Genomic DNA, 15,905 nt, shown 5'->3' with positions numbered 1-15,905 from the left:
TCTGGCTGAGCTGTGGCGCTTGTGTCGGTGTTGGGCTCGGTGGGCCCAGGATCCGGACGGTTTCGGCGACGCTGGCGGCGGCCGGGGCGAGACTCCTGGCCGGCTCAGGTGAGCCGCGACTCGGGCCTGCCGCCCGCGCTTGCTTCCTACGGGCAAGCACGGCGGAGGACTTCCGTTCTGACGGCGCTGGGAAACTTCGAGTGAGGCGCGTTAACATGCCTGCCTTTCCAGAGACGTGCCCTGCCAGAGCACTGTGCAGAAATACCAGGCGCGTTTGTTTGGGGTGGCCATTTCCTCGGTGGCTTCGTTACCAGTCTCCCGCAACACTCTTTTGTAGGTTTCGTGTTCGCTGTTTCCGAGGTTTCATTTTGTGTGTGCGTCTTTTTCGGTTTTACTCTCAGTTTCTTGTTAGCAATAAGGGAACGTTAGAGTGGTGTCCAACCTCGACTTCGTACTTAATTTGAGGTGATGGAAAAATCAACCTAGGAAACGGACAGTCTTTTTTGATGTCCGTGTGGAACTGTGAAGTGTGACATTTTGTAAAAGTCATGGCTCAGTTTTGTTCGGGGAGTGTGTATACGTTTTTGAATTAGTTTAGTTTTTAACGGGGAAAGCTCTTTAGGTTGATGTTGTGCCTTCTATGTAAATATGCTGAAAGGCCTATTGATTTTAAAGGCAGTTAAAGTCAGTGAGTAGTGAGCACCTATTTATAACACTGAAGTTAGTGCTAGGCGGTGTTGGCATCCAAAAACGAGTGAGAATGGTGTGCAGGATGGAGGGAGTGATTAAGCACGCAAGTAATGATACAGGGCAGAATATGGTATTAACAAATTATTGAGTACTGACTCTTAGCCCTGCTACTGTGATAAATACATGGATACCTTACACAATATTTAATGTTAATTACTTAATTTATCATTGAGAATTTCTTAGCACCTACTGTATGGTGAGTGCCCACAATAAAGATGGTGACCTCTATAGATTTTGCTTTATGAACTTTGCATTGTCATTGGGGAGAACATATTAAACAGCAAATCACACAAGTATCAGTTGGCCCTTGAACAATGGTGGGAGTGTTAGGGGTGCCAACCCCCACACGGTGGAAAATCTCTATGAATTCTGATTGCCCAAAAACTTAACTACTACTAATAACCTGTTGACCGAGAGCCTTACCAATAAGGTAAATCATGAACACACATTTTGTGTATTATATGCATTATGCTGTATTCTTACAATAAAGTAAGCTAGAGGAAAGAAAATGTTATGAAGAAAATCATAAGGAAGACAAAATACATTTACAGTAATGTACTGTATCAAAAAAATTGCATATAAATACTCCTGCATAGCTCATACCTATATTGATCAAGGCCCAACTATAAATACCAATAAACCAAGATAGAAGCTTAGAAAGAATGTAGCAGGTTGTGAGAATATGTAACAAGTGGATAACCAGCTGGAGAAGTCTGTTAAAGTTTTCATAGGAAAGCAGTCTTTAGCTAGGATGTTATAGGTAAATAGGAATTAGGTGAAAGTGACTCCCAAAGGAGGGAAGAAAGTGGAATCTATTTCACTGAAGGAGGCTAGGGAAGTTAACTGAAAGGTCACAGCAGTTGGATCGAGTATAGAATGCAAAAGGGAGCCAGAGAGATGATGCCAGGTATTTTAAGCAGTGTTAGGGATTTCGGACTGGCTGTTTATTTCTTTTCTTAAATTAAAAAAAAATTTTTTTGTTTTAATGTTTATTTATTTTTGAGAAAGAGAGAGAATGAGTGGTGAGCAGGGGAGGGGCCGAGAGAAGGACACGGAATCTGAAGCAGGCTCCAGCCGCTGAGCTGTCAGCACAGAGCCCGACATGGGCCTTGAACCCACAAAGCGCAGGATCATGACCTGGGCTGAAGTCAGCTACCCAACCGATTGAGCCACCCAGTCACCCCTCTTTTAAACTTTCATAGCAGAATTTTCAAACCACTCAAATGTAGTGAGAGAAATGTATTACAGTGAACTCCTCTGTAATATTACCCAAAATAGGTGGACCTTATTTGAAGAATGTGGGGTGGTTATTGAAGAGTTTTAAACAGGTAAGTTTCAGTCAATGTTCTTTTTCAATCTTCTTTTAAGATTTTATTTTTTAAGGAATACACCACACCCAGCGTGGGGCCCAAATTCACAACCTCGAGATCAAGAGTTGCATGCTCTACCAGGGAGCAGCTAGGTGCCCCTCAGTCAAATTTGTATCTTAAAAAGTCCACCCTGGGAGCTCCTGGCTGACTTCATGGTATACGGAGCATGGGACCCTTGATCTCAGGGTTGTCAGTTTGAGCCCCCTATTAGGAGTAGAGTTTACTTGGAAGAAAGGAAAAAAAAGAAAACCGTAGAAGCTGCATTGGATGGGGATAAGAATGGATGGGAGAAAACCACCAAGAGGTAATATGTGGGCCTAGAATTGTGACTGTGAAGATAGGATCTGTTCTAAGGGTACAGAGCTGATTTCTCCTCTCTCTGTTAATAATTTTATGTTTACATCTTTCAGAGTAATTGTGGAAGGCTTTCTAAAGGAATTGTATTTGAGCTGGGTATTTCAAGGTGGATAACACTTCAGTATGGAGCCCTGGAATGAGAATGTCTTGATATCAAAGGATGGCTGCCTCAATGACCTTGACAATCTCTGCCAAAGTGTCCCCTTTTCCCTAGGATTTCTCATTTAAATTACTTTTTCACTATCACTTTGGTCCTTGGGAGCAAAGTACTTCCAGATTAACAATTTTTCTAGAAAACAAATATGTATTTTTTCAAGTACTATGATTACAACTAAGATAAGCTCAAACTTCCCATAATTTATGAGTTTTTAGGGGCACCTGGGTGGCTTAGTCGGTTAAGTGTCCAACTTTTGCTTAGGTCGTGATCTCGCAGTTCGTGGGTTCGAGCCCTGCGTCAGGCTCTGTGCTGACTGCCAGCTCAGAGCCTGGAGCCTATTTCAGAGTCTGTCTCTCCCTCTCTCTCTGACCCTCCCCTGCTCACGCTGTCTCTCTCTCTCTCTCTCTCTCCTAGAAATAAATAAAAATATTTAAAAAAATTTGAGTTTTTATTATTTAATAGTTAACTAGAATTCATTAAATTCACAAATAAACCATCTTTTAAAGTGTTTGATTTTGATGCTACCATAGTTAGTTTGCTCTTAAGGGTTCGGAGACCTACTTTCATTCCATGGAAGAGCTAAGTAAAAGGAACCCATGGAAATGTGACCCATCGGTTCCTTTGCCCTGTGTTTAATGACAGGAATGGCTTTACTCTTAAGGAGAAACTTCAGCTTCTACCTAAAGATAGTATACCCAGTGGTATAACATCTTGATACAAAAACCTTAATCTTAAAAAAAAAAAAAATGTAGCCTGTCATGTATGTTTACAGAACAAAAGTAAAATCGGTAATATGCAAATTTTTTATATTTGAATTTTAATGTATACATTAAAAATACTGTTTTTCTTAGTAGTCTAAATCTATTTTGACTGGATTTTCCTTTCAGTGGATATGTTCCAAAAAGCTCAATCTACTCTGTCTCCTGACTGATTTTATAACTGCAGTTGTTGGGAGTAAGTGGGATAATAATTGGGAAGGTGTTTGGTAAACTGTGATACATAATACAAATATAAGATGGTAGTGGTACTAATTGGAAGTAAACTGAAGCAAAATGAGGGAAATTCTATTCATCTGTCCCTTCTGATAACTGGGCTTCATGCTGGTGACTTAGACATTTGTCGGGTGGCTTTTTAAGTTCTCTGTAGTATAGTACATGACTTCAGTTCATTTGTGTCCCATGACTATGATGATTGTAGAAGCTCACTCAGTTGATATAAATAGATTTTACATGGCTTATTTACATATTACTAATTTATGGTAGGAAATACCTGAAATACCGATGCCTTTATGTCTATCTTAGATTCAGTTTTTGCTTCATAAGTCTATGCCATGTTTGCAATTAGCAATTCAGTATATTTTTTTCTTCTTGTTAGTCTGTAAACTCTCCAATAATGGAGACTCTGTCCCATTAACCCTTCTTTCATTAGTTCTAAACCAGTACCTTGCGCACAGTGGTGGAAGGTTCAGTAAATACATAAACATTTTAATAGTTTCATTAGTGAAATCAAAACTAATTTCATAGCCGTGTTGAAATTAAAACTTAAGACAAAGCCTGAAAATGTTTCTTACCAATCCTAGTAACAGATTATGACAGAGGGATGAGTAAAGAGAAAGGAGCATACATTATTGTATTCATAGTATTCTACTCAGAACAAGCTTGTAGGATGTCAGTCATCCCTATGCTACAGGTTTAGACAACTGGAGCTTAGAGAAGGTAAATAACAATGAAGTCACTCAGCTCAAAAATGATGTACCCAGTATTCCAATACAAGTCAGTTTGAATACAAGGTCTTCATCATTCTCTATAGCTGTCATAAAACAAATAAAAACAATTTATTAATAGCTTATAACTATGACATGATGAAAAATATTAGCAGTTTGCTAGAGAGCAATAACCTGTGAAAGGGAAACCTAGTGACATATTTTAGGGATGGCTTCTTTTTGTTTTGCACTTGGTTAGGCACTGTGGAAGCAACTCGAAATATGTAAGTCACCATACCTGTCCTCAAGGATTTTGGAACCAGTAGAGGCAACTAAAAAACACAAAAGCAACAGGAGTCATCAGTATCAGACCATATGATTTAAATGCCAAAAATCTACATGCTTTAGGAGAGGAATATTAATATAGTTTTAATATTTTACCTTGGGGTGCCAGGGTGGCTTAGTCGGTTGAGTGTCCAACTTCGGCTTAGGTCATGGATCTCACAGTTCTTGAGTTCAAGCCCAGCATTGGGCTTTCTGTTGTCAGCCAGAACCTGCTTTGGATTGTCTGTCTGTCTCTCTTTCTCTCTCTGCCCTCCCCCTCTCATGCTTATTCTCTCTCTCCCCTCCCCCTCTCATGCTTTCTCTCTCTCTTTCTCTCTCAAAAATAAACATTTAGAAATATGTATATTACCTTTATGGTAGACATGGATCTTGAGTGCTGTGACTTGAAGGATAATTAGGATTTGAATGCCCACAAAAAAGGTTACATATGAACAAAAAAGTATAATTAACATGTTATGTTTTTGAGATAATAAAGATAATATCTAAACTAAGAGATTATTTTAGAGTAGTTGAAAATAATGTTGGAAAACTGTCAAGTGAAAAGCAGATAGCCCCACCAGGATGTAATGTCCACAAGGGTTGGAATCTTTGGTTCTACATTTTTGATGTTTTTAACAACTTTATTTAGGTATAATTAATATGCAATAAGATGCACATATTTAAGACATACCATTTAATTTTTAAGTGAAATTGTATTCAATTTACAATGCTTTATTAAAAAAGAAGTAAATAAGTCTAAATGAAAACTTTCATGACCTCTGAATGGCTGGGATGGGTGCTTATGTTTTTCTCTATTTTCTGTATGTTTATTATTTATTTACTTATTTATTTTGATGTTTATTTTTTAGAGACAGAGTGAATGAGCAGGGGAGGAGCAGACAGAGAGGGGGACCTAAAATCCAAAGCAGGCTCCAGGCTCTGAGCTGTAAGCACAGAGCCCGACGCAGGGCTTGAACCTACAAACCATGAGATCATGACCTGAGCCAAAGGTGATGCTTAACTGATTGAGCCACTCAGGTGCCCCTATTTTCTGTATGTTTTAAAGGGAAAATTTCTTTAGAGTTTTTTCCCCCCAAGTTTATTTATTCATTTAGAGAGAGAGAGAGCGAGAGCACGCACCCATGTGAGCTGGGGAGGGACAGAGGGAGAGAGCAAGAGAACCAATCCCAAGCAGGCTACATGCACTGAGCCTAACACGGGGCTTGATCCCACAGACCACAAGACCAGGACCTAAGCCAGAAGCAAGAGTCAGATGCTTAACCCACTGAGCCACCAGGTGCCTCAGAAAGGGAAGAATTTTCTTTTTTTAAGTTTATTTGTTTTGAGAGAGAGGGAGAGAGTGCATGCACGAGTGGGGGAGGTGCTGGGAGAGGGGGACAGCAGAGAGCCCAATGTCGTGTTCAAACCCACAAACTGCGAGATCATGTCCTGAACTGCAGTTGGAAGTTGGAAACTTAACCAACCGAGCTACTCAGGCACCTGAAAGGAAGGAATTTTTTTTTAAAGGAAGCAATTAGATGTTTTATAAATATACTTCAAAGACAGTCTTAGGAGAAAAAATTAGGGAACATGAAGTTCTAGTTTTCTGAATATATTTTTAATTTGTTTTCTGCTTTTTTAATTTTTTTAAATTTTTATTTATTTTTACATTTATTTATTTTAGAGAGACATAGCACAAATGGAGGAGGGGCAGGAAGAGGAGACACAGAGCAGGCTCCAGGCTCTGAGCTGTCAGCACAGAGCCTAATGCAGGGCTTGAACTCACAAACTGTGAGATATAACCTAAGCCGAAGTCAGACGCTTTAACTGACTGAGCCACCCAGGCACCCATTTTCTGCTTTTTAAATAAAATTTTTTTTAAGTTTATTTATTGAGAGAGAGTGTGAGCATGCATGCAAGTGGAGGAGGAACAGAGAGGGAGAGAGAATCTCAGGCAGGCTAGATACTGTGAGTGCAGAACCTGATGCGGGGCTTGAACTTACAAATCATGAGATCATGACCTGAGCCAAAGTCATATGCTTCATTGACTGAGCTACCCAAGTGCCCCTGCTTTTTAATTTTTTTAATCAAAATAATATATACACATAGTTTAAAAGACAGTAGTGTTAGAAACCTAAAAATGCACTCATTCCTTTTCTCTAAGTACAACTACTTTGAACTCATAGCTATTTCTCCTGTTATAAACAGTCTTATTTTTTTAACAACGACGTACATTTTGAGTTACTAATTTTGAACATTGCCTTTCATATTGCTATTAGGATAGATAACCATTTTAACTTTTTTAAGTTTACTCCCTTTGCCTTCTCACATTCTTTTAATAGTTTTAGCTCAGTTTTTTTCCATACAATAAGTAAAAATAGACACTATATAATTTTTCCCCTTTAGACCTCAGGTTCATCCTTGATCCAGAGGTGGTATGTTTATGTTTATCTAATAACTGTAATAAACATTCTAAATTCAAAAGAACATTGACAATATTGTATATTTAACTATCATATTTTTAACTATCTTTTTTTTTTAAATTTATTTCTTTCAAGAGAGAGCAAGGGAAGGTCACAGAGAGTGAGTGAGTGAGAATCCCAAGCAGTCTCTGCACTGTCAGATCAGAGCCTGACATGGGGTTTTGTCTCACGAACTATGACGTCATGACCTGAGCCAAAAAAATCAAGAGTCCGATAGATGCCTTACCAATTGAGCCACCACGTCACCCCTAACAATCATTTTTATGACTGCATTTTTAATGCCTATAGTTACTCATATAATCTATTTAAGGTATTATTGAATTAATGATATAAAAAACTTTCTTGTCCAGTTTATTACTTTGTAAATCTAATGCCTAACTCAGTACCTTACATTTAATAAATGTATATTTTTTTAATTTAATAAATATTGACTAAGATCCTTTGAATAAAGTAAAGGAACAACAAAAGTACGCTGTATACACAGAATTTGCCCACCACAGCCTTAGGTCTAGGGAATAATTTTGAAGAGCATTATAGGAAGGATTAAGAAGTCTTGGAAGTACAATAACTCACTTGTGATAGTAGAGTCATTCAGTTTGCCTTAGTCATTGGATGCCATTCTCTTGGATGGTGTGGCTTTCATGAATCCTACCTTGCCCTCTAGCTACAAGGTAGAGTCTCAAGTTACTGTTGGGATGCCCTTGAAGGTGCTGTGCCATGCTTTGTATTCTGTACTCACTCCTCAGCCCCATTATGTTTCCTCCTTTTTCCTTCCCTTTCAATTTCCCCTTGTCCTACAGAATTTTTCACAATTTTGTCGTGACAAGGCCAACACATAAATTTGCTATCAATTTATAGTCAATTCATAATTAAAACTAGAGTTTTTTTTAAAACAACTTTCAATGATAGGATATTTTCCAGAGCAGATTCCACTATCCTACTTTAATTCTAGCAAAACAGAGGCTAAGTGGGAATTAGTGCTCAACACAAGTTGCTGTGGTTATGGGCCCAGCTCCATTAGCAGCAGGAAGTCAGACTGGTTTTATATGGCTGCTGCCAGATCCTCAATTACTAGATTAAATTCACCTTGAGATACTTGGGGGAGATTTTTAGGATGGGTCTTGTGGATCCTCAGTGGCTATTAGCAGGTTTGCCTTCTATTCAGACGTGCTTAAATTTTTATTTTATTTATTTTTTATGTTTATTTTATTTATTTTTGAGAGAGAGAACGAGAGAGAGATGAAGCAGGGACAGGGAGAGAGGAGGAGAGACAGAATCCCAAGCAGGCTCCACACTGTCAGCACGGAGCCTGACACAGGGCTCAAACCCACAAACCATGAGAGCATGACCTGAGCCAAAATCAGGAGTTGGACACTTAACCAACCAACCCAGTTGTCCTGCATGTACCTACATTTTTAAATAGAGGTATACTATTTACATGTTGTAGAAATACTCATCTTTTGACTCTGATTTTCCACATTTCTAGGAATCTAAAGGAACAACAAAGTAAGCTGTATTTGTTAGATAAAATTTAAAGTGAACTAAATGCCCAGCAGTCATGATATAACTGTCTGTTAGGATAATACATTTTTTTAATATGTGTCCTTAAAATACTTATCAAGCAGTTTATTTAGTCAAATGGAAAAGATACCACATAAATGAAAAATACAGGAAATCAGAATTATTAATATAGTAGTAATGCATTTGAATATATGAAGAAACAGAGGCAAAAGTTTAAATAGTTATTGTTGGAAATAATAAAATTATGGATTATCTTCTTTCTTTCCCAAACTTTCTATATTACTGTTTTGCCTTTATAACAAAATTGTAAGAAACAAGCAAACAGATCAATGTTTAAAATAGTCCAAGCCTTCTGTCCACTGAGAGGTCCTGGAAGCACTGACACACAAAAGCAACAAACACTCACATCTTGGTTTCTTAATACAATTTTCCAACAAAAAAAGGTAACCATGCCTCCTTAGAGAAACGTCTGATTCCAGGGCTGGGGCAGAGAAAGAACAAATGATCCTGCAGCAACTTCTTGCTCCAGAAAGTAAGAAGCTGCTCAAAGAATGATGAAGATGTAGCAAAAGGACATTGAAGTCACCCTGAAGGGGCCACCACAGGACAAATCTGGGAACTGGAACATAAAGCTAAATAATATTAATAACTTAAAACTCACTGAAAAGTAAAAACCCATGAATCCATACTGTTAGGTCTGAAGAAAAAGTCAGAAAAAGATGGGCTTTTATTGTATTGTATTTTTTAAGGAAAAGATGGGCTTTTATTTTTTCTTTTATTTTGAATTTATATTTTAGAGGAAGAGAGCAAGTGAGAGCAGAAGAGAGGGGCAGAGGGAGACAAAGAGAGAATCCCAGGCAGGCTCTACACTCCGTGTGGAGCCCGACACAGGGTTCCCAAGACCCCAGGATCATGACCTGAGCTGAAATCAAAAGTGGGACACTCAACGGACTGTACCATCCAGGCACCCTGGAAAAAGATGGACTTTTAACTAAAAACACTCATGTGGAGTCACTCTAACAAAGTTCCAAATAGATCTCAGATTAAGATTTTTTTAATTAAAATTGAGGGTCATGTCAGCAAAATGGTAAGATGAGCAGTTTGAAGCTCATGTTCCCCACAAACTTTGAAAAATAAACAGCAACTGTTAGAACCAATTTAGAACTCTGTAAAGTAATCCAGGGTGTACAGCAGCCAACCAAATGGTGAATCAAGAAAAATGCAACTCAGGGTGCCTGGCTGCCTCATTTGGTGGAGCATTTGACTCTTGATCTCAGGGTTGTGAGTTCATGTTCAATCTCTACATTGGGTGTAGAGATTACTTAAAAATATTAAAAAAAAAAATTGCAGCTTGGGGTGCCTACGTGGCTAGTCGGTTAAGCAGCTGTCTTTGGCTCAGGTCATGATCTCATGGTTCATGGGTTTGAGCCCCACGTCCATCTCTGTGCTGCAGCCAGCTGAGAGCCTGGAGCCTGTTTCGGATTCTGTGTCTCCCTCTTTCTCTGTCCCTCCCCTGCTCACACTGTCTCTCTCTCTCTCAGAAATAAATCAAACATTAAAAAAAATTGCAACTTAACACCAGTGGCAAAAATAAATAAAAAATAAAAACAGACAAAAAATGGGTAAAAGACGTGAACAGACCTTTCTCCAATGAAAGTGTAGACAAAAGACCAGTAAGCACATGAAGAAGATGCTCAACACCACTAATCACAATGAGCTACCACTTTAGTAGGGTGGGTGTTACTTAACAAAATAGCAAGTATGGGGACCTGGCTGGCTCATTAGTAGAGCATGTGACTCTTGATCTCAGGGTTATGAGTTCAAGCCCCATGTTGGGTGCAGACATTACATAAAAAAATAAAACAACAAGTGTTGAGAAGGATGGGGAGAAATTAGAAACCTGGTCCATTGCTGGCAGAAATTATTCATAATAGGGGCTCCTGGGTGGCTTAGTCGGTTAAGCGTCCGACTTTCACTTAGGTCATGATCTCGCGGTTCGTGGGTTCGAGCCCCGCGTCCGGCTCTGTGCTGACTGCCAGCTGAGAGCCTGGAGCCTGTTTCAGTCTGTGACTCCCTCTCTCTCTGACCCTCCCCTGCTCACGCTGTCTCTCTCTCTCTCTCCTAGAAATAAATAAAACATTAAAAAAAAATTTTTTTAAGAAATTATTCATAATAGCCAAGAGGTGGAGACAATCCAAACGTCTATCAACAGATTAATGTGTAAACAAAATATACCTACAGTGGAATATTATTTAGCTGTAAAACGGAGTGAGTTTATGTTAAGTGAAATAAGCCAGACGCAAAAGGACAAATATTGTATGATTCTATTTATGTGAAATATAAGGCAAATTCATAGAGACAGAGGTAGAGTAGAGATTACTAGAGACTGGGAAGAGAGAGGAATAGATAATTATTGCTTAATGGGTGCAGCGTTTGTTTTGGGAAGTTGAAAAAGTCTTGGAAATGGATAGTGGCAGTGGCCATACAGTATTATAAATATAATTGATGCCAATGAATTATATACTGTACATCCTGTCAGTTTGCTTCCCCAAGGAATTCTAAAACTGAGGATAAGAATGTTATATTCACTTCTGTTTGTTAAACCAAAGGGCATTATAATTTTTTGTCATTTTTAAGAAATATTTCTTTTGTTGGAAGATTATTAGACTCCAGAATTTATTTTTTATTACTTTTATACTTTCTGGATGAAAATGAGAGCTTCAAGTTTGGTCACACAGGTTCTTAAGACCCTTGCAGTGCTGCTTTAGGAGTAACTAATAATTTATGTTAAAGTATATTCATGCATAAAAATGTATGTATCTAAAATACTAGATTGAGGACATTAGCTTATGTTTATTTTTACTTTTACAGTAAGGCAAAAGAGAATGAAAGAAGTAGATAACCTTGAAAGTATAAAAGAAGAATGGTAAGTTAATTTGAATTTTCTCTTTTATTAATGCCCTTCTTAATTTCTATTTTTACTGCATTTCACTAACTGATGTTGTAAGTTTTCATTATGGTTCTTTTAGGTAATGAACTAATGATAATATATTTTAAAATAATTTATTATTCAAAGCTGCATTGAATAGATTTTAACAAAGTTATTAAATGTTTTTGTTGTTAATAAAAATGTGTTAAATTTCTCTCTGTTTACATATTACTTCTGTTGTTTAAGTGAGAAATTGAAGTAATTGTTGACTTTTTTAGCCTCTTGGGTTGTACTATCTTCGAGTCACAGTGGAAGTATAAATGGCTCTGGAGTCAGATAAGCCAAGTTTGAATCCTTTCACTGTCCTTACCCTCTCTTTGGCCTTTGAGCAACTTAAGTTAAACAGAGGTGGGGGTGGGGTGAGGATGGGCATTGCAGGCACAGTGCCTGGGTGGCTTTCTTGGTTGAGTGTCTGACTCTTGGTTTTGGCCTCGGTCATGATCGCAGGGTCATAGGATCAATCCCTGCATCGGACTCTGTGCTGAGTGTGGAGCCTGCTTGGAATTCTCTCTCTGTCTCTCCCTCTGCCCTTCTCTCTGGCTTGTGCTCCCTCTCTCTAAAATAAAATAAAATTAAAATTAATAAGTAAAAAATAAAACAGAGGTGGGGTACATATATGTATATGTGTATATACCTGAAAGATATGTATGTATTTATTTATTTTTAATTTATTTTAAAGAGAGAGTGAGCCCACAGCTGGGACTCCATAAATGGTAGGTGCAAAGTCTATGGTTCTTGTCAGTCAGTATAGAATATTTTATTCTGACTTCTCTAAGATGAAAAATTTTTTGTATTATGCTGTTTGTTTTCAATACTTGAGGTACGGGGCGCCTGGGTGGCTTAGTCGGTTAAGCGTCCGACTTTCACTTAGGTCATGATCTCGCGGTTCGTGGGTTCGAGCCCCGCGTCGGGCTCTGTGCTGACTGCCAGCTCAGAGCCTGGAGCCTGTTTCAGTCTGTGACTCCCTCTCTCTCTGACCCTCCCCTGCTCACGCTGTCTCTCTGTCTCCTAGAAATAAATAAAACATTTAAAAAAAAAAACTTTTAAATACTTGAGGTAAATTTCTTCCATTTATAGTCCATTTAAGGAGATAGACAAGTATTTATTTCATACTTAGAAATACTTTGTAAATGCTTCTGTACTGAACAAATGTTTTTAAGAATTTTTTTTTAACATTTATTTTTGAGAGACAGAGAGAGAGCATGAGTAGGGGAGGGGAAGAGAGAGGGAGACGAAGAAACTGAAGCTGAATCCAGGCTCTGAGCTGTCAGCGCGGAGCCTGACGTGGGGCTCAGAGCCACAAACCGTGAGATCATGACCTGAGCCAAAGTCGGATGCTCCTACTGAACCACCCCAGTGCCCCACTAAACAATTTGTTACTTTCTCATTACTTACTACTGTGTGTATTTGATACTAACTATATAATTGTAAGATTGTGTTAGGGGCCTTTAAGACCACTCCCAGGTTTAATGATTTGCTGAGAGGATGCATGGGATTCAGTACATAATCATACTAATGGCTATGATATTTTATAATGAAGGGATACAAAGAAAAATCAGCTAAGAGAAAAAAGCACATGGGGAGAAGATCAGAGGAAACCAGGCACAAGCCTTCAAGAGTCCTTGCCTGGTGGAATCACCTGGGATGCTCTCAGTTCTCCCAGTGATAAGTGAAGACAACGCATTTGAATTGTTGTCTACCCAAAATTCATTGGAAATTAGCTTAATTTGTTTTCATTTTTACCCCCTCCTTCGGTGTAAAAAAGGTGGGTTTATTAAAGCACAGGGACAGGACACATGGGCAGAAAGAGCTGCCCAGCCTAGGGTTTTTCTTGGAAGCTAGTCATATACTAAAATTTCAGACTCAGGGACACCTTGGTGACTCAGCTGGTTAAGTGTCTTGAATCATGATTTCAGCTCAGGTCATAGTCTCACAGTTCATGAGGTTGAGCCCTGTGTTGAGCTCTGGGCTGATAACATTGAGCCTGCTTGGGATTCTCTCTCTCCATCTCTGCCTCTCTCTGTCTCTCCAAAATAAATAAATAAATTTAAAAAACTTGTTTCCAGAATCGTAAGGGAAGTAAGCAGACCTTTCGAAGGATAGCAGTCAGTAGCCAGGCCTGCTATATTAACTTTTTCTTGCACAAAAATAAATTGAATGACTGATTTTAACTTAGGACTTTTTTTCTTCCCAACAGCTTTATTGAGACATAATTCACATACCATATGATTCATCCATTTAAAGCATATAATTCAGTGCACTTTAGTACATTTACAGAGTTGTGCAAACATCACCACAGTCAATTTTATAACGGTTACATCACCATACCCATTAGTAGCCGTGCTTCCTTCTCCTACACCCTGGCCCGGACAACCACCAGTATACTTTCTGACTTTATAGATTTACCTATTCTGGACATTTTTATTTTATAAATGGAATCCTACAATATGTGGTCTTCTGGGATTGGCTTCTTTAACAATGTTTTCAAGCTTCATTCATGTTGCAATATATATCAGTATTTTGAGTGTAATTAATTAGTAAGGTATCTACACAAAAAGATTAAGAATGTTTTATAATTTTCTTTGTAACAAAGAGATTTTTGCAACAAAGATAGATTTTGTTAGAAAGAGCAGTCCAGGGGTGCCTGGGTAGCTTAGTTAAGTGTCTGACTCTTGATTTCAGCTTAGATCATCGTCTCGAGGTTTGTGAGTTCAAGCCCCAGATCATAATCTGTGCACACAGCATGGAGCCTGCTTGGTTTTTTCCCTCTCCCTCCCCCTCCTTCTCTCCCTCCTGCCTCTTTTTCTCTTCTCTCCCCCTCTCTCTCCTCAGTCCCTCCCCCCATCTCCCCCTCCCTCCTCCCTCCCTCTCCCTCTCTTTCTCCCTCTCCCTTCCCCCTCCCTTTACCCCTCTCTGTCTCTCTGTCTCTCTGTCTCTCTCTCTCTCTCTGTCTCTCTCTCAAATAAACATTTAAAAAAAATAACAGTCCAGTAATAAAATGAAGACTGATTTCCTAAGTATATCAGTATTTCAAAGGCTAAAATAGTAAAGATCTATATTTCCTATGTGCTACCAGAGCATACACAGATGCAGATAGATCCTTCACCCATTTGGACAACACCTAGCTCGTAACCTTATTTATTCAGCAGTAGTGAATGAGAAAGTCTGGAGCCAAAACAGATGTTTAAAGGTCCCTTTCCTGAACTTGTATGCTTTTTATTATTAGAAGAATTCCTGAAGCTTCAAGACTTTTTACTTCACTATAACAACTTTGATAATCTGGTTTTCACATTATGGAGAGGAGTATTGACATGTGTATTGTTGTGCCCGAATCGCGAGTCCCAGAGACCTCAAGGAGCCCGCACCGATGCAAGTACAAAAGGGTCTTTATTACAAGCTCGAGCGGGGGCTCACCAGCCTACTGGTGTTGTGGCAGCAAGGTGAAGCGAAGAACAATAGCGAACAGGGTTTTTAAAGAGTAAGGGATGGGGGTGTTACAGTACATGTAGCATCATCACATAAGCACCAATTACAATTACAGCTTTGACCATTCAGTATCTGTGAGGTGTTCATTACTTTTGGTGGGGCCCAATCATGACTTTTGAGAATCCTTTGAAAATGACCAATTATGAGGTGAGTTCAAAGGGCCCACGTGGGGCCACATGGCAGTTCCCAGCCTTGACTCAGACCATAGGAATGTTTCTTTTTACTTTTTTATTAGCTGAACTGAGGGCGGTCTGAGGATGGCTTTAGCCTTGAACAATCTGAGGCTTTTTCTGGGATTGGGACTGGGGCTACGTACAGCCTGAGGTTTCTCTTAATGGAGGACTTAATTTTTGGGTCTTCAGTATCATAAGAGGATAGCACAGGGGAAAGGGAGACAGTAGAAACATAGATGAAATAATAACATTGTCTAGATGTTTTCAGTGTTAAGATAAGTGCTTGTAAATTCATATGCCGGTGGATTTTGCTGCACTATAGCTTAATATAGTACAATATAAAGAGATTCCTTGAATTATAAAGAAAAACTAAATGTGTACCTCTAATTTTTTTATGTGTCCAGGAATGTCTTTCATACTCTTTAAAAAGTATTATTAATAAACTTTGTTTTGGGGGCACCTACACGTCTAAGCATCTGACTGTGGCTCAGGTCACGAACTTGAAGATCTTGCGGTTCCTTGGTTTGAGCCCCACGTTGGGCTGTATGCAGACAGCTCAGAGCCTGGAGCCTGCTTTGGAATCTGTGTCTCCC

General features: G+C 38.9%; 1 protein-coding gene across 1 annotated transcript in view; it reads left to right on the top strand.

Moving 5' to 3' along the window:
• Positions 1 to 6: 6 nt before the first annotated feature.
• The window catches only part of UBXN2A (UBX domain protein 2A), a 54,388-nt gene continuing 38,489 nt past the window's right edge, over positions 7 to 15,905 (top strand). The window contains exons 1-2 of the mRNA XM_077774018.1: positions 7 to 108; positions 11,536 to 11,590. Of these exons, the coding sequence (XP_077630144.1) occupies positions 11,550 to 11,590 (41 nt within the window). The 5' untranslated portion in view covers positions 7 to 108; positions 11,536 to 11,549. The remainder of the gene's footprint in view (positions 109 to 11,535; positions 11,591 to 15,905) is intronic.

The sequence above is a fragment of the Crocuta crocuta genome, unplaced genomic scaffold, assembly GCF_008692635.1.
Source record: "Crocuta crocuta isolate KB4526 unplaced genomic scaffold, BGI_CrCroc_1.0 scaffold246, whole genome shotgun sequence".
Taxonomy (NCBI): domain Eukaryota; kingdom Metazoa; phylum Chordata; class Mammalia; order Carnivora; family Hyaenidae; genus Crocuta; species Crocuta crocuta.
The sequence above is the reverse complement of the archived record's forward strand: the minus strand, read 5'-3'. Positions and strand labels throughout refer to the sequence as shown.